This window comes from Fundulus heteroclitus, chromosome 20, assembly GCF_011125445.2.
Source record: "Fundulus heteroclitus isolate FHET01 chromosome 20, MU-UCD_Fhet_4.1, whole genome shotgun sequence".
NCBI classification, from domain to species: domain Eukaryota; kingdom Metazoa; phylum Chordata; class Actinopteri; order Cyprinodontiformes; family Fundulidae; genus Fundulus; species Fundulus heteroclitus.
The window spans coordinates 43,020,972-43,047,567 of NC_046380.1; the positions used below are offsets into that span (position 1 = coordinate 43,020,972).

The following is a 26,596-nucleotide window of genomic DNA, read 5'->3' on the forward strand; positions in this document are numbered from 1 at the left end:
CTGTTAATTCTTCACAATCAATGCCATATGTCAGCACAAGGTCTAAAGTATGGAGCCAAGAGTGCGTCGGTTTATGCACATTTTGAGCAAAACCAATTGAATCTAGGATAGTTTTAAAGGCTACACTAAGGTTATCACATTCTGTGTCAACATGGATGTTAAAATCACCCACTATAATAGCCTTATCAGTATTTAACACCAAATCAGATAAGAAATCTGACAACTCATCCAAAAACTGAGTGTAAGGGCCTGGTGGACGATTCAAAACAACAAACAGAAGAGGTTTTATTGCTTTGCAGTTTGGATGAGGGAAACTGAGGGTTAAATGTTCAAAAGAACTGTAGTTATTAATTGGCCTGGGACTAATTAATAAATCAGACTGAAAGATGGTTGCCACTCCTCCTCCTCTTCCCACAGATCTGGGAATGTGGAAATTTTATGTTGCTTATGTTGCTTATGTTCTTAAGGTTTTATGTTGCTTACTCTCCTCTTAAAGGTTAGATATTGGATTTGGATTTACTCAAAAGAGGTAATTTGTTTGATACTTTATTTTACAGGTTTATATTGATCATTGACATTTCGGATGGTTTACAAATATTACAAATTACAGCAGCCATTGTGAATTCTCCCTTTTTTTAATGGTATGATCCCTTAATTTTCTATACAAACACATTGCCTCTTAATGCTTAAGTTACGGTATATGCTTGATTTGGGTTATTGCAGTTAGATCCTGAAGAGATAATCTGATTAAAGCCCAATTTGCTTTACAAACGGATGGCTATTAAGTTAATGTTTCTGATACCCATATGGACTCGGACATCGTTGAAGCCACAGTTAGTCAATAAGAAAACCCTTTATTTTCTTTATAATTTTAGTTTTCACCTCCATCCTAAGGGAACATTTATATTTATCTCTTGTAGATTGAAGGTTCCACTTTAATTGTTCTGTGTTTGCTGCCAAAGCCTTGCCATTTAAATAGAGTTGGTTATATGCTTTGTTCTGATCTGCACGTTCTGCATTTGAGAAGCATCATCCTGCGTACACCTTCATGTGACAACCTCCAGCTGATGAGAAGGCACAGACTTGTAAGTGAATAACTCCCTTAATGTAATGTCGTGGAATGTACAGGGCTTGAATTCCCCAGTAAAACGCACTAAATGCCTGGAAATTCTTAGACATAAAGAGTTCTCTGTTGCACTGATACAAGAAACACATCTGAAAAACACTGATATTCATAGGTTTCAGAATATATTTTACAAGTGTGTGACTCAGTCTTCTGCTACAAATAGGACAAAGGAGTAGCTATTTTATTCAGTAGGAAGTTAGGGGTGAAGGTGGAAAAATTGGGCAACGATTGCATTGGCAGGCTTACCTATGTCTGTGGCTCCTCTCGACGTGGAGGAGCAGCGGAGTCCTCCCCGGATGACTGAGCTCCTCACCCTATCTCTAAGGGAGAGCCCAGACACACTACGGAAAAAACTCATTTCGGCCGCTTGTATCCGGGATCTCGTTCTTTCGGTCACGACCCAAAGCTCGTGACCATAGATGAGGGTAGGAACATAGATCGACCAGTAAATCGAGAGCTTTGCCTTTTGGCTCAGCTCTCTCTTCACCACAACGGATCGGTACAGCGCCCGCTTCACAGTGGACGCCGCACCTATCCGCCTGTCGATCTCCCGCTCCATTTTCCCCTCATTCGTAAACAAGACCCCAAGATACTTGAACTCCTACACTAGGGGCAGTCCATCCTCCCCAACCCGGAGGAGGCACTCTACCCTTTTCCGGTTCAAGACCATGGTCTCGGATTTGGAGGCACTGATTTTCATACCGGCCGCTCCGCACTCGGCTGCGAACCGCTCCAGTGAGAGCTGTAGATCACGCCCTGATGAAGCCAGTAGGAGCACATCATCCGCAATCCTAAGGCCGCCAAAACGGATCCCCTCAACACTTTGGCTGCGCCTAGAAATTCTGTCCATAAAAGTTATGAACAGAATCGGTGACAAAGGGCAACCCTGGCGGAGTTCAACTCTCACTGGAAACGAGTCCGACTTACTGCCGGCAACGCGGACCAGACTCTGACATGGTCATACAGAGACCCGACAGCCCTTATTAAAGGGCCCGGTACTCCATACTCCCAGAGTACCCCCCACAGGATCCCTCGGGGGACACGGTCGAATGCCTTCTCCAGATCCACAAAACACATGTAGATTGGTTGGGCAAACTCCCATGCCCCCTCCAGGATCCTGCTGAGGGTGTAGAGCTGATCCAGTGTTCCACGGCCAGGACGAAAACCACACTGCTCTTCCTGAACCCGAGATTCGACTATCCGATGGACCCTCCTTTCCAGAACCCCTGAATAGACCTTACCAGGGAGGCTTAAGAGTGTGATTCCTCTGTAGTTGGAACACACCCTCCGGTCCCCCCACTTTAAATAAGGGGACCACCACCCCAGTCTGCCAATCCAGGGGAACTGCCCCCGATGTCCACGCAATGCTGCACAGCAGAGACAACTGCCTGATCCTGAACGTGGAGAAGATGAAGGAGATCATGTTCGACTTCAGGAAGAACCGGCCTTGCCACGCTCCACTGCTCATCAACAGCTCAGCTATGGAGGTGGTCAATAGCACCAAATTCCTCAGGGTGCACATCACGGACAACCTTAGCTGGTCTGTGAACACCAACACTATTATTGCACAGCAATTAATTATCACAACTCATGAGTTTATAAAAAAGGCATTATTTACCTTTTTGGAAGTCTAATAAAACGGTTATATTTTAGCCCTGTGACTGGTGACCTGTCCAGGATGTAATCTGTGTCCCCGCCTAGGAAGAGCCACCTGCCGTCCCCCACCCCCAGTACCCTGTTTTCCCATCAGATAGGGCTTGACGTCACACCTGTACGAAAAAGTGGGTATAGAAAATCCATGGATGGATGGGAGGTTAAGTTTTTTTAACAGTTTAATAAAATTGCTCAAAGTTTATCGAAAAAAACCATAACTTGCTTTTTAAGATCAGTGTTTCCCGCAGCATTTTAATTCATTGCCAGGGCCAGACAATAATAAAACAGCATTGATAACTGTACGGCTGATAATACTGAATTGCGACACCCTCTGGTTGGTTATATTACTACGCCATGGCAGAGGAGTAAGTTTTATGATCATCCGAGGAGACGTGTGGGGGGAAAAAACGTCTTCATCGTCATCATCATCGGTTAACTATATGTGGAAAGGTAAGTAGTTAAATAGAATAAAATGTAAATAGTTTTACATACAGAATGTAAATAAATGCAAATAAAAGTGTCACAGTGTTACAGCTCTTAAACAGTTTTGAGTTCCGTCATTGTGTCCAGGGTCCGAAATTAACATTCGCCAGTCGCCAAATGCGAGTAAATTTCCCGTTTGGCAAGTGAATTTGAGAGGGCTAGCTGCCACATGGCGAGTAAACGTTTGTACCAAATAAATTACAAAACCCATCTGAGCTGTGGATGACCCGTTCACAGCTCTGTCCATCCAGAGCTCAGTCTAAACTCCGCCTTCTGAGGGGGAGAACTGCTCCCAGATAAAGCTTCATTGAGAACCAGTCATGGCTGCACGCTGGATTAGAAAACAGTTCTGCTAACCAGATGCATTCTAAAACGCGTATTAGTCTGTTACTAAGTTTCATTCTTATTTATTCTGCATTTTTTTAACTACGTGCGCTGTGTTTCTGTGCTTCACTGCTCTTACACCCCCCCCCACCCCCGCCCTCTCACAGCCAGGTGCTTTTATCAGCGGCCAGCCTTCAAAACATGAATCACTGCGTTTAATGTCCTTCCACTCGTTCCAAAATGTCCCAATTGAAATCAATAGTAGAGCCAGTAGCTGTATTCCATGCTCGTGTTTTTAACGACACACAACCACCGGTGCGTGGTTCCTTGTGCTTGAATTCAGGTGCGCAAAATTACGTTACATAAAATTTAGGTGCACACCTTTAAGGGTCATTTTAAGGAACTTGTAACATCAGGGGCTTTAGCTCAGACCCATTTTTCCTTCTCTCCCCTCTAAAGGAGCCCTTTACAGTCTTCATTTATGCATTTTCCTCACTGTTTATCCAGCAGCTGGATCAGCGTAAAGACGCAGCGTGAACCCCAGCGTGCTTTAAATGTGGCATCTGAGGGAAAAATGTTGAACGGTATAGGCTTGATGAAAGTCTGCCTCATTCACAAGTGAGACCAGCATGGATAGAATAATGATCATCTGTAGTGTTTTTTTATTGCCTGGATGTGAATCTGATAATTCATATTGTGCCTTTTATGATAAACTTAATATTTTCCTATCAAAGGTAGGAAACAAAGATTTCTCTTCCAGGGTCCAGACAGCCACGCCCCCAACCACAAAATTAACATAATCTCACTCTTAATTTTTTGTAAAAATATGCCTGGTTTTTACATCTACCGGCCGGTGAATCAGGAAGTTAATTTCGGACACTGATTGTGTCCACCCGAACCCCCCCACCCACCCCCACAGTCATCCGCGCAAAACTGGTTCCGGCCGACAACTCACCACCTCGCCTAAGCAAATTCCTGCGGGAAACACTGCTCCAAATAAGATTTTGCACACGTGTCCGGTGTTTGAGGATCGTCCATCACTAGGGGGCGCAGTGATGTCAAGATATCTACTACGCAAGAATGGCAGCTAGGGACAGCAGCAGGTGGACTACCAGATACTGATTTAGGGACCCCAGAAAGTGGCCCAAAGCAGGTGTCCCTCCCCCAGTACCCCCTTAGCCAGTTTGGTACCCAGCAGAGGGCATTTAACAAAAACTGGTTTGAGCAATTTAAATGGCTGGAGTACTCTGTAACCAAGAACTCTACATTTTGTTTTTCATGTCGGATTTATGGAAGGCAGAATATTCGCACCAACAAGGATACTCTTTACAGTAGCTCCGGCTTTTCAAATTGGAAAAGGGCTTTGGATACCTTCCGTGAGCATGAGAAAAGTGCCCTCCACATGTCAAGCATGACCTGTTGGCAGAGCTTTAAAAGCACACAAAATCATGGGGATGTGATTGAGCAGCTGAATACTGCAAGCGCAGCAGAAATAAAAGAGAGGCGGCAATACCTTAAGCACATTGTGGGAGTAACCACATTTTTAGGGAAGCAAGGCATCCCTTTCTGTGGGCATGATGAGCAAGACACAAGTCATAATCCAGGCAACTTCCTCGAATGCATGCAACTCCTCAAAGAGTTTGACCCCTTTCTCCAAAAATATAAGCCTCCATCTAATGCCGTCTACCTCTCCCATTCGACCCAAAATGACATGATCACCAGCATTTCACAAGAAATAACAGAAAATATCACAAAACAAATTAAATCATCCAAAATGTACTCTGTGATGGCAGATGAAGCCAGAGACCAACATACAGAGCAGCTGGCTGTCTGTGTCCGTTATGTCACACAAGGGGGTACGCCAAAAGAGGCATTTCTTGGGTTACAAAAGCTAGACAGTTTTGACGCAAAGTCAATTGTAGATAGAATAGAGGCATTGCTACAGTCCCACAATCTAAGTGACCTCGTGTGTTGCACAAACATATGATGGAGCAGCTGTGATGAGTGGACCAGTTGGGGGTGTTCAGGCCCACTTAAGAGAGCAACACCCTGAAGCTGTGTATGTGCACTGTTACGCACATGAGCTCAATCTTGTTCTGTGCTACACATGCAAGGCTACCTGAAGCCACCACATTCTTTGATCTCCTTGAAAACATCTACACGTTTTCAGCAACTCTCTTGTCAACCACAACATGTTCATAGAAATCCAAAACCAACTGGGATTAAAACCATCTCAACTTGTGGAGCTATCCACAACAAGATGGGCTTGCAAGGTGAGGTCTGTCAATGCTGTCTTGAACAACCTTCCTGCCATTCTGGCATGTCTCTGCAACATAAAGACAGCCATGGCCAAAGGGATCCTGGCAAAGCTCTCCAAGCCAAAGACCATCTACCTACTTGTGATGTTTTCCAAACTCCTCAGTATTACTGAAGGGCTTCACCGGTACCTGCAAGGGGAGAGTTTAGACCTAGGTAGAGTGGCTCAGTATAAAATGGCAACTGTTCAAACCCTGATAGATCTCCACACAGATGCAGGGGCTGAGGATGTGTTTATGAAGGCCAGAACCATATGTGAGGAAAATCACATCCAGCTCCCTGTTGGTCCCAGGCAGAAACAAAAAAGATTGGATCAGTTTGTGGTGAAGTCAGCCTGTGGGTCAACCTCCAATCCTACCACCCCTGATGATTTCAGACATCAGATTTTTAATCCTTGCCTGGACCGGATGATACGGGAGCTCACCCATTGGTTTTCAGATGTTGGAGAGGAATTTATGTCAGGCATTCAAGCCTGTAACCCAAACTCATCGACCTTTCTTTCTGAAGATGCTCTCAAGTGCCTTGCCTTGCATTATAAGATTCAGCTGAAGCCAGAATAACTCTTTGTGGCAAAAAAAATCATTATGAGAAGGATGGAGAAAGAGGAAGTCCCTGACGCAGCCGCTGTGTTCAGACTACTTGATGGAGACATGTTTCCCAGTCTGAAGGCGGTCCTCCAAGTGGCCCTGACATTTCCAGTAAGTAGCTGCAGCTGTGAACGCTCCTTCAGTGCCTTGCGACATCTTCACACATGGTTGAGGAGGACCATGGGCCAAGACAGGCTCAATGATCTAGCCATCATGTCCATTGAAAAGGAGAACCTGCATGCTATAACTCCTGATAATGTCATTGACAGATTTGCTCAATTAAAGCCACGCCGGCATAGCCTTATGCTGCCACCACAACAAAATAAGTAAAGACAAAGGATAAGAAGGAATGAAAGGTAGATCCGAAGAGGAAGGAGTGAAGAGGGGGTTAAGGGAAAAATCAACAGAAATGGAAGTCACCAAAATTTGGGGAGAAAGCAAAAGAGGAGAGACAGGAGAAGAAAAAGGGTTAAAAATAAAGAATTGAAAAACAGAGCAGTAAAGGACAGCTGATGTGCCAGCCAATGTCACGGGTAGCCTGCAGTAAGGAAGCAGGATGCCTTTTATTATTGTACTTTATTTTACATCCTTTATTATCAGTGTCAATAACTTTTTGTTTTGTATTTCTTTCTTTCAGTGGACGGTGAGGCATATGTTAATGTTCATGCTCTGAGGTCTGGGGGCCAATCCCAGCTCATGGTTCCTAAGATGAGACTTAAAACCAGGGGGGACAGGGCATTCTCTGTTGTTTGTCCCAGACTCTGGAACACTCTGCCCCTCTGTGTTTGAACAGCCCCCACTGTGGAGTGTTTTAAGTCTCGTCTGAAGGCCCACTTTTATTCTCTGGCTTTAACACTGCGTGACTTGTATGGTCCTATGTGTCTTTTACTGTTTTAGCCGATTGTCCTATTTTATTTTATTGGATTGGATTTATTGTATTATTTTATTGTTCTCTTATATTTTTTAAATCTATTTAATAATTTTATTTATTTATTTTTTATTATGTATTTTATATGTGCAGCACTTTGATGAACATGTTTCTGTTTTAAATGTGCTATATGTCATGATATTTGTCTAGGATGAACCCGGACACAGCACGCACACACAGAGCTAGTTCTTAAGAGTGAGTTTTATTGAATGGTGTGGAAGATGGATGATGAAGAACCCAGAGTCTTTCAACAGACGGAGGTGCAGGGTGCAGAAGCTGGCCGGCAGGAGGCGTGTGGAGAGACGGACCGGGAGGAACTCTGGAGCCGAAGGCTAGCGACCAGGACAGAGCATCTGAGCAGAGGTCTTGGAGAGCAGAACCTCTGAGCCGAACACTGGAGAGCAGAACATCTGAGCCGAGCACTGGAGAGCATGACATCTGAGCCGAGCACTGGAGAGCATGACATCTGAGCAGAGCACTGGAGAGCAGGACATCTGAGCCGTGCACTGGAGAGCAGGACATCTGAGCCGTGCACTGGAGAGCAGAACGTCTGAGCCGTGCACTGGAGAGCAGAACATCCGAGCCGTGCACTGGAGAGCAGAACATCCGAGCCGTGCACTGGAGAGCAGGAGGCCTGAGCCGTGCACTGGAGAGCAGAACATCTGAGCCGTGCACTGGAGAGCAGAACATCTGAGCCGTGCACTGGAGAGCAGAACATCTGAGCCGTGCACTGGAGAGCAGAACATCTGAGCCGTGCACTGGAGAGCAGAGCTGAGCAGGATCTAGGCTGAGACTGCAACAAAACAAAGCTGACGGAAAGTCTATAGGCTGACTGCAACAAAAAACCAAGTTGAAGGGAGTCTTCAGGCTGACTGTAACAAAAAACTGAGCTGGCAAGGATTCTGGCAGAGACCGAGCGGGAGTGAACGCTATGGACCGGCGACGAGAACAGAATGAGGTGAGTCTTATAAAGAGGTGAACACAGGTGGCAACAGATCAGGGGTAATTGCTGCCTGACAGGTGACGGGAATGAAAACTAATTAGTGTCCGGAGAAGTGACTAAAGCTGAACAAGGGAGAGCTAAGTGAACTACAAAATAACAAAGAAGCCAGACAAAACTTAAACCATGACACTATATAAATAAAGTGGATTGGATTGGATAAGACAGTTCTCCGTGCCTCTCTGCTGTGGTGAGTTGAAGTACAAACAAATTGTAGTTTTGTGTGCGAGGCAGCAAAAAAAAAGACGCAAAAAAGTAATCAGCATCTGCACCCTCAGGGCTAAGCCCCTGATCTCCTAGAATCCTAGATCCGCCCCTGGTGCTCAACTTGTGTTTAGGAATACGGTCCCTAGGATGAAGCAACCTTTGAATGAGAGTTTGGTTAGGACTGAAATGCATCAGGATGTTGTGTTTGGGAAAAAAATCTCCCAACTTATACAGAACTGGTAATGGAAGGGCAAGGGAAGGCAAGTTTATTTGTATAGCACATCTCAGTAACTGGAATTTTCAAAGTGCTTTACATATATTGAACACAAGAAAAGAAAAACACACAGAGAAAAGTACCTTATAGAGGCATAGTAAAAGGAAAAGGAAAAGGAAAAGACGAACTACAACTTAAAGTAAATATGTTTCAGTTAATAGTTTATATGGAACATTCAAAGGCAATTCTAAACAAATCAGTTTTTAACCTTGATAAAAATAATTTAAGGTTTCAGATAAGTAAGACGTGAAACCTAAATGCTGCTTTTACATGTTTAGTTCTGGTGCTGGGTGTGCAAAATAGGCTGAAACCAGAAGACCTGAGTGGTCTTAAATGTGGATACAGTGACATAAATCTGTAATGTATTTAGGCGCTAAGGCATTCAGTGATTTATAATCTAATAAAAGTACTTTCCCTTCTATTCCAGCTAATTAGAGGAACGGGATCAATGATGTCTCAAACTTCAGAATTGAAGTTATCTATCAGCTCATCTACTGAGTTACAGTGTCAAGGCAAAGTAGAAGAGTAAAACTGGTTAAACGTTTCAGCAGCCCCATGCTTAAAAATGTGTTTTCTTATATCACTTTAGCTGATTGAATTAGTGGAAATTCTTTATTTGTTATCTTTAAAATTTATATGATTTCAAAGATAGAAAGGTGGTCAGAAATGGCAGCATGGTTACAGTGACCTTGAAAATGTTCAGACATTTATGAAGTCCAAAATATGTCCCCCTTTGTGTGTTGGCTGCTTAACCAACATTTTCAAGTATATCACATAGCTCATTTGCACCTCTGAATTGACGGTTGTCAATTTGAAGTCAAAGAGACACATGTCATACATACATATTAAAGTTCATTAAAATCATTGCAAATGACTGTTTTTGGCTTTGGATGCCTATAAACATTCAGAAACATGGGTCAACCAGGCCCTTTACCTGGACAGCTAGATATTTATAAGTGTCAAATTTGCCCACAAACACCTTCTTATACTTTAGTGAATCATTAAACTAATCTCTCTTTTGCTGTTTTTTCTCAGAAAGAAAATTCGGGAGACCTAGGTCTCTATTTTTTTTTTTGTGTTTTTAAAAAAAAGAAATTGTGAAGATTGTAATGAAGTTGTCGATTAAAAATGATTTTCCAAAGTTTCCTAAAGTTTATTGAAGCCAGTTTAAACAACTTAGGGCTGGTGTTATCTCTGTGGCTGTTTGCACTTCATCTTGAGATGACGTGTTGTGAATTGGTGCTATATAAATATAAATATAATTTATTTGTATGGCGTTTTTAAAAATGTACTTTGACAGATCGAAAGGTAAGGTTTGTGATCCGGAAAACAGTCCATGTCCATATCCAGAAAAACAGATAAGCCGATCTCTGACGTGGGTAAGACAAGACAGGAAAATCCAGAGACCAAAAATCTAGGTCAAAACTAGACAAGGCAGGCAAGGAATTCTGGACATCCACTAACTGAAAGACTTTCAGTAATCTGCCAATTACTGGAAGGAAAAGCCTCATATATAAAGGCAGAAGAATGGGTTAATAGAACGAGGCTGATTGTTAGCCTGTTAGTAGTAGTAACTTTATATGTCCCAATATGGGCAATGTTGGACCTGATTATTGTGCTACATGGATTTCTGACCTGTTTCTATGCCCTGACTCTGCCAACAAATTTTGCTTTGGACTGTCTCCGGTTTTCTGATCACCCGGCTCTGACCCTGGACATGCTCTCGGACTTCGGATTCTGGGTATTCCCCCTGATTGTCTTGCCTGACTCAGCCAACACAGTTCTGACCCTTTACCTGCCTTCCAACCACCAAGCTCGGATCGCATTAGGGCACCACCGGCATAATCTGCCCCGGTTTCTGAGGCATTGCCGGTCATCTCCACCTCTCATGCTGCGGTTATCTGCTCCAGCTGGCGAGGGTTAGAGGATTCGTCCCCCCTGTCTCTATGGTCCTATGTATTGTACGGGGACATGGCGCGATATGCTCCCTAAATTCAGGGAACTCACGTGGAGCCAGTAGAGCGTTCATTTGAACGGGCCGCCAGGGCTCATAGAAGTCCTTAGGGAGCACATGCAATACTGAGCGTTGGCCACTGGATGGCAGCCTTACCTTACGTTTTTGAGAATGTCAGTAGGGTCCAATGGGTGACAGGAGGCTATCAAATGGGTTCTATTGGGTTAGGGTTAGTACTGGTAGTCCAGTATGTGTGTGTGTGTGTGTGTGTGTGTGTGTGTGTGTGTGTGTGTGTGTGTGTGTGTGTGTGTATTAGGGTGTAAAGTGTGACATGTGGTAATTAAACGTGTGTTATTTGGTTAGACCAAGTGTTTTGGTAACCTGACGCCGCCAGATAGATTTGCTTCGCATATCCATCTGGAAACCTTCCGTTGAAGTAATTTTGGGAAGGGGCGAAAATACTGGTTAGCTGATTGGCCTATGTTGGTGATAGACAAGCCAAATAAACCAATCAGATCAACGAAGCATATGACGTACTCGTCAACATGTTTCATCGTCGCTCTGTTACGAGCGACGACGAAAACACAACCACAAGCCAAGCTACTCTTGCTGCTGCAGGTAAAGGCTCGTTAGCTCAGCAAAGAAATACTCTGTAATTCCGATAAAACTTGCTCGATAGCCACGCTAACGCTTCCCGTTGCGTCACACCTCAACCCGCCTCAAAGCCAACGCTGATTGGACGTTCGTTTGGTGAACGGCTCCAAATTTTCTTCAACGGAGAGTAGCCAGACTGATCTGCGAGTGAAACCTTGAAAGCTCGCGAGATCAGGATGGTCTCACGAGGCTAGTGTTTTGGTACATGCAGTCCAATGTATCAGCGTGTGCGTTATGGATGTTGGTTCTCCAGGACCCAGAGTCTGTTCCAGGACCCAGAGTCTGTTCCAGGGAGGTTGTTGCGGGCTAGTGGTGCTTCCTTCCTGGGTACATGACCTCCGTGGTGCCCCCCCTGGTTCCTCCAGGACCCTGGAGGTTCCTCCAGGACCCAGAGTCTGTTCCAGGGAGGGGATGTTAGCTCCAGGGAGGTTGTTGCGGGCTAGTGGTGCTTCCTTCCTGGGCACATGACCTCCGTGGTGCCCCCCCTGGTTCCTCCAGGACCCTGGAGGTTCCTCCAGGACCCAGAGTCTGTTCCAGGGAGGGGGGTGTTAGCTCCAGGGAGGTTGTTGCGGGCCAGTGGTGATTCCTTCCTGGGCACATGACCTCCGTGTTGCCCCCCCTGGTTCCTCCAGGACCCTGGAGGTTCTTCCAGGACCCTGGAGGTTCTTCCAGGACCCTGGAGGTTCCTCCAGGACCCAGAGTCTGTTCCAGAGAGGGGATGTTAGCTCCCGGGAGGTTGTTGCGGGCTAGTGGTGCCTCCTTCCTGGGCACATGACCTCCGTGGTGCCCTCCCTGGTTCCTCCAGGACCCTGGAGGTTCTTCCAGGACCCTGGAGGTTCCTCCAGGACCCAGAGTGTGTTCCAGGGAGGGGGGTGTTAGCTCCAGGGAGGTTGTTGCGGGCCAGTGGTGCTTCCTTCCTGGGTACATGACCTCCGTGGTGCCCCCCCTGGTTCCTCCATGGTCCCAGATTGAGCCGAGCCAAAAACCCTAGTAATCCCATGTGGAATGTAATGCTTTTCATGTTGGAGTTTGCCCTGTAATGTAAAATGCCGCCCTCTGTCCCATATTAAATGCAGCCTTTTGTACATAGTGGTTCCCCTGGTTCCTCCAGGACCCTGAAGGTTCCTCCAGGACCCAGAGTCTGTTCCAGGGAGGGGGTGTTAGCTCCAGGGAGGTTGTTGCGGGCTAGTGGTGCCTCCTTCCTGGGTACATGACCTCCGTGGTGCTCCCCCCCCCCCCGTTCCTCCATGGTCCCAGATTGAGCCGAGCCAAAAACCCTAGTAATCCCATGTGCAATGTAATGCTTTTCATGTTGGAGTTTGCCCTGTAATTTAAAATGCTGCCCCCTGCCCCATATTAAATGCAGCCTTTTGTACACAGTGGTTCTGTATTACTATCACGGGTGGTAGCACAACACTCTGTAGTCCTCCATGGTTCCCCCCCAGGCCCTGGCCCTCCTCTGGCCGCCCCTGGTCCTCCATGGCCCCACCAGGCCCTGGATCTGGTTCCCCCCCAGGCCCTGGCCCTCCTCTGGCCGCCCCTGGTCCTCCATGGTTCCCCCCCCAGGCCCTGGCCCTCCTCTGGCCGCCCCTGGTCCTCCATGGCCCCACCAGGCCCTGGTCCTCCATGGTTCCCCCCAGGCCCTGTCCCTCCTCTGGCCGCCCCTGGTCCTCCATGGCCCCACCAGGCCCTGGTTCTGGTTCCCCCCCAGGCCCTGGCCCTCCTCTGGCCGCCCCTGGTCCTCCATGGTTCCCCCCAGGCCCTGTCCCTCCTCTGGCCGCCCCTGGTCCTCCATGGCCCCACCAGGCCCTGGTTCTGGTTCCCCCCCAGGCCCTGGCCCTCCTCTGGCCGCCCCTGGTCCTACATGGTTCCCCCCAGGCCCTGTCCCTCCTCTGGCCACCCCTGGTCCTCCATGGCCCCACCAGGCCCTGGTCCTCCATGGTTCCCCCCAGGCCCTGTCCCTCCTCTGGCCGCCCCTGGTCCTCCATGGCCCCACCAGGCCCTGGTCCTCCATGGTTCCCCCCAGGCCCTGTCCCTCCTCTGGCCGCCCCTGGTCCTCCATGGCCCCACCAGGCCCTGGTTCTGGTTCCCCCCAGGCCCTGGCCCTCCTCTGGCCGCCCCTGGTCCTCCATGGTTCCCCCCAGGCCCTGTCCCTCCTCTGGCCGCCCCTGGTCCTCCATGGCCCCACCAGGCCCTGGTTCTGGTTCCCCCCAGGCCCTGTCCCTCCTCTGGCCGCCCCTGGCCCTCCTCTGGCCGCCCCTGGTCCTCCATGGCCATGTGCTCACTCCACTTCCATGCAGGGAAAGAGTGGAGCTTTGCCCCGGGTAGAGATTCCATTTCCCCCCTGTTTCTCTGGAAGATAAAATCAACTAAAGAGTAAATTTAAACAAAATTAAAGGGAAAAGAGGACCATGTCAATACTATGGCTCATAGTGCTTATGACTTTGACATTTAAAACGTGAATATTGTGGTCAGTCCCAGCTGGGATTTGAACCCTGTTCTCCCGCTTGAGAGCCAGGAGCATTAACCACAAGACTACCCAAAATCACATGATCAGGCGGGCCGTATCCTAGCTATGTCTTTAACTGTCCACCTGTATAAAGGTGCTCTTATAGATAGCGGCTTCTCCGTGGAAGTGTATGTGGTTGGGGGATGGGCGACAGGCCATGTATCCATTTCCCCCCTGTTTCTCTGGAGGATAAAATCAACTAATAGGGGCTTCTCCGTGGAAGTGTATGCAGGCCTACAGTGTTCTTTTCCTGGGTACAATAATCTCCATGTTCCCCCTGGTTCTCTGGAGGTCCAAGCGGCTGCTCCATGGAACTTATTGGAGGCCTAAAATGCTTCGTCCCTGGGTAGGTAGATTAAAAAAAAAAAAAAAAAGTTGGCAGCCCAAGTGGGAATCGAACCTGGCTCTCCCAGGTGGAGGGCAGGCTTCCTAGCCAACAGACTATCATATGTATGCACAAAATTTCCGGAAAACTATTATATAATGTACCCCGGTTGCCATGGCAACCGGGGTACATTATATAAATCAACCACTTTGTGTAAAGTGGTTGATTTTGGTAAAACAACCAACATAAATGGAAAAAAAGTGGGGTAAACCAAGCTGAGCGCTACCCAGCGCACAGCTCGCAGGTCGCAGCTTTTGGGGGAGAATGTTGAAATTGTAAATCGCTCCTGGATCACGGTGAATATACACTTAGTAAGTGGAAATGTACCACAGGCTTTTAAAGTAGCTGTTATTAAACCTTTACTTAAGAAAGCCTCTCTTGATCAAGATGACTTAAAAAAATTACAGACCTATATCTAATCTTCTTTTCCTATCTAAAATACTTTAGAACGTAGTTGCTAAGTAAGTATGTGAACATTTACAAAGTAATGACCTATTTATTAAATGTAATACATTTCCTGCACTTAAATTCTGACAAGACAGAAGTTGTAATCTTTGGACCAGAGTCCTCAAAAAATAAACTTCTTAATCAATCACTTAATCTGGATGGCATTAACTTGGCCTCTGGTAATAAAGTAAAAAATCTTGGTGTTATTTTCGACCATGACATGCCATTTAAATCCCATGTTAAACAGGCTTCCAGAGTTTCCTTTTTTCACCTCAGGAATATCACCAAAATTAGAAACATTCTGTCCAGGGGTGATGCTGAAAAACTAGTCCATGCATTTGTTACTTCAAGGCTGGACTATTGTAATTCTTTACTATCAGGAAGTCTACAAATTGCAGTTCAAAGTCTTCAGCTGATCCAAAATTCTGCTGCAAGAGTTCTGATGAAAATCAACAAGAGGGATCATATTTCTCCAATTTCAGCTTCCCATCATTGGGTTCCTGTTAAATCAAGAATATAATTTTAAATTCTTCTTCTAACGTATAACGCCCTTAATAATCAAACCATCATATATCAGAGCTCTGATTACCCGGGTATGTTCCTAAAAGACCACTTCGCTCTCAGGCTGCAGGTCCGCTGGTGGTTCCTAGAGTCTCTAAAATTAGAAAGGGAGGCAGATCCTTTAGCTATCAGGTTCCTCTCCTGTGGAACCAACTCCCAGTTTTGGTCCGTGAGGCAGACACCCTGTCTACTTTTAAGAATAATCTTAAAACTTTCCTTTTTGAGAAAGCTTATAGTTAGAGTGGCTCACGTTACCCTGAGCTATCGCTATAGTTATGCTACTATAGGCTTAGGCTACTGGAAGACATCAGGGCCTATTTTTTATCACTCTACTGATTTCTACTGTTCTCCAGTCTACTGTTCTCCAGTTTTGCATTGCATTGCATTGAAATGACTGTTGTCATATCAGCTTTTAATATTTTGCCCTCTCTCTCTTTTTCTTCATAGTAGGTACACCTGGTCTGACGTTCTGTTAACTGTGACATCCTCCAGGGAAGACAGATCACCCGCTATCACCATCTGATGTACAACAGATTCCTGGATCAATGTGTGCTTCTGTGCTTTTTTGTCTGTCTTGTTGTGTCTCTGCTCTGTCTTCTGTAACTCCCAGTTGGTCGAGGCAGATGACCGTTCATACTGATCCTGGTTCTGCTGGAGGTTTTCCTTCCCATTAATGGGGAGTTTTTCTTTCCGCTGTCGCTCCATGCTTGCTCAGAATGAGGGGTTGCTGCAAAGCCATGGACAATGCAGACAACTCTCCCTGTAGCTTCTCCAGGAGTGGATGCTGCTTTTCGGGACATTGAAGCAATCAACTGGTTCCATTATATAGGAAATTTTTGACCAATCTGTATAATATGATTGAATTTTTCTTTTTAAAGTGCCTCAAGATGACATGTTTCATGAATTATATATAATATATATAATTAAAATTGAATTGAATTGAATTATTTGAGGAGCTTCAGTCAAGCTTGGGAGCTCATCATAGCACCAAAACAGCTCTGGTGAAGGTCACTAATGATATTCTCATGTCCTCAGATAATGTGTTGGAACTTGTCCTGTTAGATCTCAGTGCTGCATTTGATACCCAACATACTCCGTCCGTCCGTCCGTTCTCTTCCGCTTATCCGAGGTCGGGTCGCGGGGGTAGCAGCTTCAGTAGGGAGGCCCAGACGTCCTTCTCCCCGGCCACTTGGGCCAGCTCCTCCGGGGGAATCCCAAGGCGTTTCCAGGCCAGCCGGGAGACATAGTCCCTCCAGCGTGTCCTGGGTCTTCCCCTGGGCCTCTTCCCGGTGGGACGTGCCCAGAACACCTGGTTGGTTCCGTGCCCAACATACTATAGGGCACGGAACCAACATGTGCCCTAAATACTGTAGGAATTAAAGGGAAAGCATCAGGCTGGTCTAAATCTTATATGTCAGACTCCTTTTTGTTCATGTTAATAATAAATCTTAAAACTCTAGGGTCAGTTGTCGAGTACCACATGGTTCAGCCCTTGGGCCAATTCTCTTTACTATATATATATATATATATATATATATATATATATATATATATATATATATATACACACAATATATAATGATGGCGCCCGTAACATTGAGGAAGTTATGATTCATTATAATTGTGATATTTCATTGTTTGTTGAGAGTCAGGCGAAGAAGGCAACCTTAGGTAAATTTACTTGACAGGGCTAATCAGGGCTTACAGACCCTGGAAACAACAACAGACTGCTAAGCAGAATCATCACTGGAAATGGTGTGGCACAGTAGGGAAGCTAGTATTTTTTTGAATGTCAGAAATTTCTGACTGTAAGGAGATGGCACGGTCTGCTCATGCACTCTTTGTTATCAGAGAACCGAGCCACTGAAAAACTGGGCCAAGCCCATCTATCAAACTGGTACTAGATTTAGAGCGGTTCGGTTGTGTCTGGCACGGTGCAGTTCAGTTGCGTTCCATTTACACTCGATAGTTATCTCAGTTACCGAGCTCGGACTGTTCTCGGCACGGTTAAAAAAGGGTAGTGTAAATGGGGCTCTGGACTCTCTGAAACTCCGTCCAGGTTCTACGCTGGTCCAGTATGTTGACAACATTCTTCTTTGTAGTCCCACAAAGGAGCAATGTGAAGAAGACACAGTTGTGCTGTTGAAACACCTCTATTCTGATGGACACAAAGCTTCTCTATCCACGCTGCAGTTCGAGCAACCTCAAGTGACCTTTTTCAGTCATCACATCTCTTCAGATGGTAGGACCCTGAATTTCAAAACATCCCTAAGCCTGTCACAAAGAAGCAGCTTCTGCCTTTTTTGGGAATGACATCTTGCTGCAGAAACTTTGTTCCAAATTACTCACACCTGGAAGCTCCTCTGAGTGCCATCATATATGGAAAAGGTCTTCAACCTGCTGATAAGCTTACTTGGACATCTGAGGCTGAGGCTGATTTTCTCAACTTAAATTAGCTTGACAGCGGGCTCCCACTTTGGGTCTTCCAGACCCCAGAAAACCCTTTGTTCAGGCTGTTGATGAAAAACATGGAAGAATGACCTCTGTCCTCATGTAGGATCATGGTGGGAAGTTTAGACCAGTAGCTTATTATTCTGGGTTGCTGCAGGACTGCCTGGCTGTCTTAGAGCAATGGCTGTAGCTGAGTGGGATGTTTTAGTATCACGTGACATCGGGGCTATTCTGAACTAACAGTGGGTGTTCCTCACAACGTTGCCATCATTCTTTTAGAACAAAAGACTTCACATCTTTCTGCTGAGGTACACTTCAATCTTACTGGATTTGTCAAATATCACTGTGAGGAGGTGTGATGTGCTAAATCCAGCTACACTTCTTCCTACTCCTAAGGATAGGGAACCGTATAACTATGTGTCGGTGCTGGAAGATGTTTGCACACCCAGACCCGATCTTTCTGATGTTCCTATGGAGAATCCAGATTTACAGTTGTTTGTTGATGGTTCGGCTTACAGGGATCCCACTGCTGGTGTGAACTGGGTGGGATTTGCTGTTTGCTTATCGCATAAGATCTTGTTTTCTGGTTCTCTTCCAAAACACTTTTCAGCACAACAGCTGAACTGGTGGCATTGACATAGGCCTGCAAGTTGGCAAAAGGGAAGACGGTGAACATCTTTATGGATTCCCGGTACAGATTTGGTGTGGTTCATGGCTTTGGTGCACTATGGAAACATAGAAAGTTTTGTTGCCCAAGGTCATTGCTGTGTGCAAGTGCACTGTGCATTCTTCGTCTTGCGGTGTTATCTCGCAGGGAAACAGGAGGGCTGATGCAGTTGCGAAATGTGCGGCTGGGAATGCACCTCTGTTTACTGCCTTTTCCTCTTCTGTGGTAGAGGGGGATGATACTCCCCCATGTTCTTCTTCAATCACGGATTTGAGTGTGATGCAGAGTTTTGTGTCTGCTGGTGAGAGGTGGCTGTGGGCTGTGGTAGCCTAGTGGTTAGAGCAGTGCGCTTGCGCTCTGAGAAGGATGAAATTACCTGGTTTGATCCCAACTGCCTGCATCTGGGTCCCTGAGCAAGACCCCTAACCCCCGATTGCTCCCCAGCCGCCCCACAGTGGCAGTCTACTGCTCCCCAATGGGGATGGGTTAAATGCAGAAGTGAATTTCTCCATTGTGAGATGAGTAAAGTATAAATTATTATTAATTATAATAATAATAATTATTATTTTTCCGGAGCAAAGTGCATAAATAATATCTGGTATGGACCGAATGATTCACCATGCTTGTAAAAACACTTTTTTCCGCACTTTGCAAAGCTAACTCATGGTTTAGACCACTCCTCATGCACCAGTATGACGGCTGCTTTAACATCCCAGTGGTTCACTAAAGGCTTCAGCTCTTATGCAAAGAAGTTTTGTCAATCGGCTGTTCATTCAATGCAGAGCGTGCCCCTCAGAGTACTCTAGGTGCACACCCTCCTCCTGGTGAGCCATTTGACCACATAATGAATGACTTCATTGAACTGATGCCTTCTGAAGGTAAGAAGTTTGTTCTTGTTATCGTGGATATGTTGAGTAAATGGACTGAGGCTTTCGCTTCTAAAAAGGCTGATAGCCATGCTGTCACAAAAGCCCTTCTGGCTGAGATTATTCCTCGTTGGGGGATTTCAGCTAGGATTTCCAGTGACAATGGATCCCATTTTGTCAACGAGGCTATGACCAAGCTGGGTAAGTTCTTGGGCTGTGACTTAACGACAGACTGCGTGTATCATCCTCGGAGTTCTGGAGCTGTAGAACATGAGAATGGAACTCTGAAGTTGAAGCTGGCGAAATGCTGTGAAGAAACAGGTCTTTCCTGGCCCAAAGCTTTGCCTATTGTCCTCACTTATATGAGGATGAGGAAAAGGGCAAAGGTTAACCTTAGTCCATTTGAAATTCTCTTTGGTATGCCTTTAAACTTGGGCTTTGGACCAATCAAACCGTCACTTGCCTTCCACTTCTTTGAGTGATGGTGACATGTTATAATATTTTGTTAGGCTCTCAAAGGTGCTTTCTGAAATCTCTCAGACAGTGAAGGAAGCATTGCCTATGGCGGCCGACAGGGCCCTTCATTCACTCTGTCCAGGAGACTGGGTTCTAATTCGGGACTTCCGCAGAAAGCATTGGAGATCCAAACGCTGGATCAATGTGTGCTTTTGTGTCTCTGCTTTGTCTTCTCTAACCCCTAGTCGGTTGAGGTGGATGACCATTCACACTGACCCTGGTTCTGCTGAAGGTTTTCCTCCCTGTTTAAAGGGAGGTTTCCTGTCCACTGTTGTTTTATGTATGCTCAGTATGAGAGATTGCTGCAAAGCCATCAACAATGCAGACGATTGCCCACTGTGGCTCTACGCTCTTTCATGAGGAGTGAATGCTGCTTGCCAAGACTTGATGCAATCTACTGGGTTTCCTGAGATAGGAAACTTTTGACCAATCTGTATGATTTGATTGAATTTGACTTTGTAAAGTGCCCTGTGATCAAAACTTTGTTCCTGTAAGCCAAGCCAATAACAACCCTAACCAGTTTCGGTCCAATCTGCTGGCTTAATGACTTCAACGACCGCCCATTACTAAGGGGTGGACCTGTTTCGGTTGAATTTGCATGTTATCTAAGCCATTACAAGGCCTTTGTTTGGCAATGGTATAAAGCTTGTTACTCCACATTACTCCAGACTTTTGGAATTGAGAAAGCTTCCTGGAGAGGAAGCGAAACGTCTTCTACTACGGGAAACAAGTCCAGTTGTTTTGTTTTTTACTTTTTTTGGAAAGTGCCCTGAGATGACATGTATTGTGAATTATCGCTATATAAATAACATTTAATTGAATATAGTCATGCACATGGTAAAGACAGAAACGTAAAAATAGACAGATGAATAAAAAGAGAAAGATAGAGAGAGAGACAGAAGCTGGCTGCTCATATAAAGCTGTATTCTTTGCAAAAAATAAACAGTCCCCCCCTACACACACACACACACACACAAAATTACTAGGGGAACTGCTGATATGAAGAACAGTGAAACATTTATATGAATTGATGGGTGTAACAAACAGCATATTATACAGTTATTGAAACATATTACTATTTTACAAATAACATTAAGGTTGGTAAAATTAGACATACCCTTTCAAGCAAGGACAGAGTTGCTTTTAGTGCTCCCTCTGGTCGTCCAAAAGGAAAACAGTATCTAATAAAATAAGTTGGGATTTTTGTTGTTTCAAGAATCCTCAATATACTTAATGTTTGCAAATTCTTGACGAGTTGGTTTTTGTTCTACCTGAAATGTGTTATCTGGTTTTCCAGCAGCACTCGTAGTCTCTCTTTAATTTCTTCAAATCGTTCCCTTTCTTCCACAGTCACTGTACCAATTCCATCTGGCCTGAAAAACAGTTACAAGCAATGAAAATGATTATTAGTCACTCTGGCTAGTGTACCAATAATAGAATGCAGGACATTACCAATTGCATTACACAATCCAAAGGCCAGATAAGTAGGATAACCTCTGACTCCTCTCTAATAAACTACAGAACAAGCACAGGCAAATGACTACCATAATGAATAAAAAAAAATAAACAGCTGAATTGGTTTCTTTTTGTGAGATTATTGTAAAAGCAGAGGAAAGGTGAGAAAATCTGTGACAGCAAAAACAGTGTAAGAGTGGAAATTCAGTTGGACTCATGCTAGCATGTACATGGCACAGAACAAGACATAGTTACTGTGAATGCAGTAGGCATTCACAGTTATTGAAATCCTCTTTCACCTTTTTACTGTTTAAAGTTTGATTCGCTGCTCCTCCTACAGTATTTGTCCGATTTCAACCATTCAACTTTTAAAATATTCAGCTTCTTCTGGAATTGATGGCTATATCTTTTTGTACTTTTAACATTTCAACTTTTTAAAATATTCAGCTTTTTCTGCAAATTTTAACCTTTTTTTTCTCCCATAGGAAATGAATGTAATTCACTAAAATTCCGCTCATTTCAGCTGCTTTTTGACAGCTTACTGCTTCAGCCTACTTTCAACTAGAAACGCCATTCAACTTTTAAAATGTAGTGATATCTCTCAGCTATTATGGTATATTTCAGCTTTTTCATATCTTTTACCATTTTCATATAGTACCTCCTTAAAATAATTTTGGCTTTTCAAGAAATTCAGCAAATAACATGCGTTGCTATGGTTGTCGAAGAGTCAGTTATAGAGTGCACACTGTAGAAATTCAACAAATTCTTCTTCTCCGAACAACTTCTTCTCACTCGCTCAATTTTCAACCTATCCACATAAATTATACATCAAAACGTAGGAATTTTAGTCTGGATTCAGGAAATGTAACCCTCATTGGTGTAGCATTTATAGATTTTTCGCAAATCACCTCAGAGCGACACAAACCCGAAACCTCCCCCATTCATTTCCTATGGAGCAGTTTTGAAAAATGATGTCTGAAAATCCAAAACATCACACGTTTTCGCATCGTCGCTACTCCTAAATCGTTTGATGTACAGGCATGAGACTTTCACACATGAATGTCCCAACCCTTCTGGCACTCACAAAAAAGGAATTTTTTGGATAACTGTTACGGTTTTGCCACAGGAACAATTTGTTCGGGAGTAGTGAATGTGCAAAATCCTGAAAATGCTTTAGAGCTGCATTTTTCCACATGATCCACTTTTTTACAATGTCACTGTCCCTACACCGATTTTTGTACAAACATAAAAATGAGCAACATAGTCCTCAAAAGCCTGCTGAAACTCACAGTGAAATAATTATTTTGATATCTCTTATACATTTTTCAGATAGAGCGATTTGTTCAGGACCCTTTTTGGAGGATTTCTGCATTTCCATAAAAATCCCGTTTGTATTATAATTTTTTACGCCTTTATTAAAATATTTCTAGCAAAACCCGATAGCTTGTCTTCTTCTTCTATCCGTTACAAAATAAATGCAGAAAAAATTACGTCTCTACCATTTACGGATCAGGAGATATAAAGTGTTGTGCGAGGCAAGGTTCTCCATTATAATCCAATGGACAGAGTCTGACGCAAAGTGTCTGCACTTCGGTAGAATGGCCAGCTGCAGGCGTGAGTGAGTTTCCATGACGACGGAACTCTGCTGGCCTGAGGTTACTACAGGTCAGGGACAGGCTTTATTGGGATAGAATGGCAACTTTCGACACCCACTGCAGCGGCTGTGATGAATGTAGAAATCTGAAATTCGCACAGTCTCTTCTTCTAAACATTTTAAATTTTCCAAGTGATTATCAGGCATGTGTGAAATTTCTGTCACTTTTTTGATTTCACATGCTTTCCTATTGGGCCTCTGACTCCAACAGGACCTGGCAGGATGCCCAGACATGACCCCCCCCCCCCCCCCCCCCCCCGGCTTAAACAGCACCACCCACCTGTGGGAAATGGCACTACACACCATTTTGGTCAAATGTTGAGTTCTGGCCCCAGAATTGGTGAGGCTGAGTTGCTAGAGGAGGCCGATCTCACCCATGAACGATGAACACATTGCTAAAAGCATCTCCAAGCTATGAGGTGTCAAACATCCCATGCTTTTCAATGGGGGGCGAAACCCCTTATACTCCTAGAAATGCAGGCCCACATATGGCTACAGTATATTCAAGTTTGCAATTCTACTTCTGCTTTGTTAAACGATTCAGTGTTTAGAATGAGTTAGGAGATGTTTGGTGTCATTCACTCAGTTTTTTCTTCTTCTAATCATTCAGCAATTGTTCTTTCATGTTCAAATTCTTCAACTTTTTCAAATTCTTCGATGCTTTTAAGCTATTTTTTCTCTTCTTCAAAGAACTTCTGCATCTTTTGCTCAATCATTCAGCTTATTGCATTCACAGTGCATTTTCACAGGAAATGCAAATTTTTCTAGTTTAGAGTAAATTTACAAATTTAGTGTTTGTAGAAAGGCTGAAGACATTGTATTTTGTATGGTATACTTATCGATTATTTATTTATACACATTAGTCAGAGCAACATAATCTAAAGTTTCCATGAGTATTCTAGTATGTTTATCATTTATGACATGGTAGTGTCTGAACGGGTTTTGAGCAGAATGCATGTGACAGAATAGTCGATGGACTGTTGGCAATGACAGTATGATGAGAAGCAGAGGACATGACACCCCCTTTGCCTGGCATGTCATTTCAGTGGATAATGAGAAAGTGGGAGTCTATATGTTTGCTATGAGGGAGCTGTTAGACTCAAAAAGGTACCACTTTGCTTGGAATCGATTGCCTATTCAAAATGTCTGCCTGTTTTCTTCACTAGGCCTTTTATAGGCAAGTACCTATATCCATCAATAATACTTTTAATTTTGTTCTTGTCTCAAACTAAATGTGTAGACATATTCCAAATGAAGCCAATTTCAGATTATGTTAAAATATCTCTTGTCACTAAACAAATATAGGGATATTTCACAGTAATCACATTCCTGCCTGCTTCTCAACATTCAATTCCAAGACAAATTTTGAATAGAGCATACCACATATAGAAGTAAAGTTAGAAATGTTACCATCTAAAATAGTCCATGTCTTATTTAATATTTAAAACATTCTAAACTTATATTTCTGTCTTAAGATTGTAACAAATAAATAGCAAACCAAGAAAGTTGGATTGACTGTATTGTATTTATTTCACTCATGTCTTAAATGGAAAAAGGGGACAACAGCAACAACTTAAGCCCAATTTTTGTTGTATTCTGTTTGGAGAAATTTCAAAGCATGTGGCAATCTAAATCTAAATAGAGTCAATATTCAGTTGTACAAAAGTCAAAACCTGACACTTTAGCAGGCCACAAGGCAGCCAAGTTCATGTTAGTGTTCCAGCACCTCTAGGCTTGCAATTTATTAGGACACACAACTGCAGCTTTGTATATTTGTGAGTGTGTATATGTTTGGTTATGTTGAAGGGTGAATGAGTAATAGTGGTGAAATGGATTAGGTGTGTGCACAGAAGCACACATAGCAGCAATGGCAGCTGAGACATTGGCCCATCACACATGACAACTTGTCAACCTGTCATGTCCAGACCTCCAGGCATGATTGCTGGACTGCCCAAGCAGTTCTCCACTTGACACATGTAGAAATGGACTTCAGTATTTGGTATATAAATTTTGAATTCAAAATTTTGACTGTATATTTACGAATCGGCGTAGTGTACATCATCCATGAATTAAGATGGGTACAGACAGACAAGACAGAGGCCCAGAAAATCCTGGGGGAGGGAACTAAACAGGGAGCTGAAGTTGTAGGACATTTGCAGACAAACCTGCCTGAGTTGTTTTCTCACCAAATAAACAACCCTAATTTAATATTGAAAAACTTAATGTGCAGAAAGTTGATAATGGCACAACATATTAGATGTGACTGCATCATTGCAAATCTTTTTCCACTGGAAGGAGCTTCACCAGATCTGATAAATCATGGGCAATGGATAGGAATTTACAGAGACTGGTGTAATACAGTTATGTGACGTTTAAGATTTTTGTTTAATCTGGTCTTTCTCTGAGACAAAGCAATTGCAGGAGCTACTGTTGTCAAAAGGTACATTTGGTCTGTTTTCATCCCAAATCAGAATCAACTTTATTTCACCAACTTTGAGGCTGCAGACAAAGATTTGGGTTCCAATGCTCACATTGTGTAAGGAAACAGGCATACAACAGTAAGCAGACAGCAACCACAATCTAAAAAATGTATTTTATGGGGACAAAGGTGAGAATAGGAGCAGTAAGTGCAGTTTTTTCCCTCAGTAGCTGGTTATCTTGACTATAGGTGTTCATCAGAGAGACAGCCTGGAGGTTCATCAATGCTTTCAGGTGCTTTCTATCCATACATGGACCCGTCAAGTACCCAAGGTCGGACAGGGGCACAAATTCATGCATGCAGAGAACTTCATGTTAACACACATGACCCTCAATAACTTCTTAAAGGAACAGGACTGCACATGGACCTTTAACTCTCCCCATTTCTCTCACATAGGAGGAGCTTGGGAGTGGCTAATAGGAGTGGCAAGACGCATCTTGGATGTCTCTTCTAGTGAAGAATGGCCCTGCTAGACTGTCTCATGAAGTCTTATCAACTTCGATGACTGAGGTTATGGCCATTATAAATGCTCGACCACTGGTTCCGGTCTCATATGATGCTGAGGTTCCTGAAATGCTCTCGCCTACAACTCTGCTCACCCAGAAAGCAAATGTCACACCTGCACCCCTGGGAAACTTTGAACTGGACCATCTGTGCAAGGTACAGTGGTGCCAGGTTTAGAACTTGGCAGACTCTTTCTGGAAAAGGTGGAGATTAGAGTACCTCACAACACTTCAACCTCGAAGAAAGTGGACCTCGGAGAAGCCTGGCCTCCAACAAGGTGACATTGTTTTGATAAAGGACCTTCAAGCTAAACGTAACAAGTGGGCTCTTGGACGGATAGTTAAAGCTATTGCAAGCTCAGATGGCAAAGTTCGTAAGGTCACAGTAAAGACTCTTAGCCAAGGGCTAATTAAAGAGTATGTTCGACCTATCAGTGATGTTGTTCTAGCTATGTCACATAAATAAGAGCAATGGTTGTATAACATATTTATACCAAGTGGGGAGTGTTCTGACTCAGTGATTTGTATAGTTGGTTTATCGTTACTGCAATTTTTATGACCAGACTTTTTCAGTTAACATACATACAGCACAACATG

The 26,596-nt window shown here is 44.2% G+C and overlaps 1 protein-coding gene across 2 annotated transcripts in view; it reads right to left on the reverse strand.

Moving 5' to 3' along the window:
• Positions 1–26,596, reverse strand: part of LOC105920400 (calcium-dependent secretion activator 1) — a 710,204-nt gene that overhangs the window by 339,101 nt on the left and 344,507 nt on the right. For both annotated transcript variants that reach the window (XM_036151653.1, XM_036151654.1), the window contains exons 14-15: positions 21,180–21,281; positions 21,026–21,089 (exon numbers count right to left, since the gene is read on the reverse strand). In XM_036151653.1, coding sequence (XP_036007546.1) covers positions 21,026–21,089; positions 21,180–21,281 — 166 coding nt within the window. The remainder of the gene's footprint in view (positions 1–21,025; positions 21,090–21,179; positions 21,282–26,596) is intronic.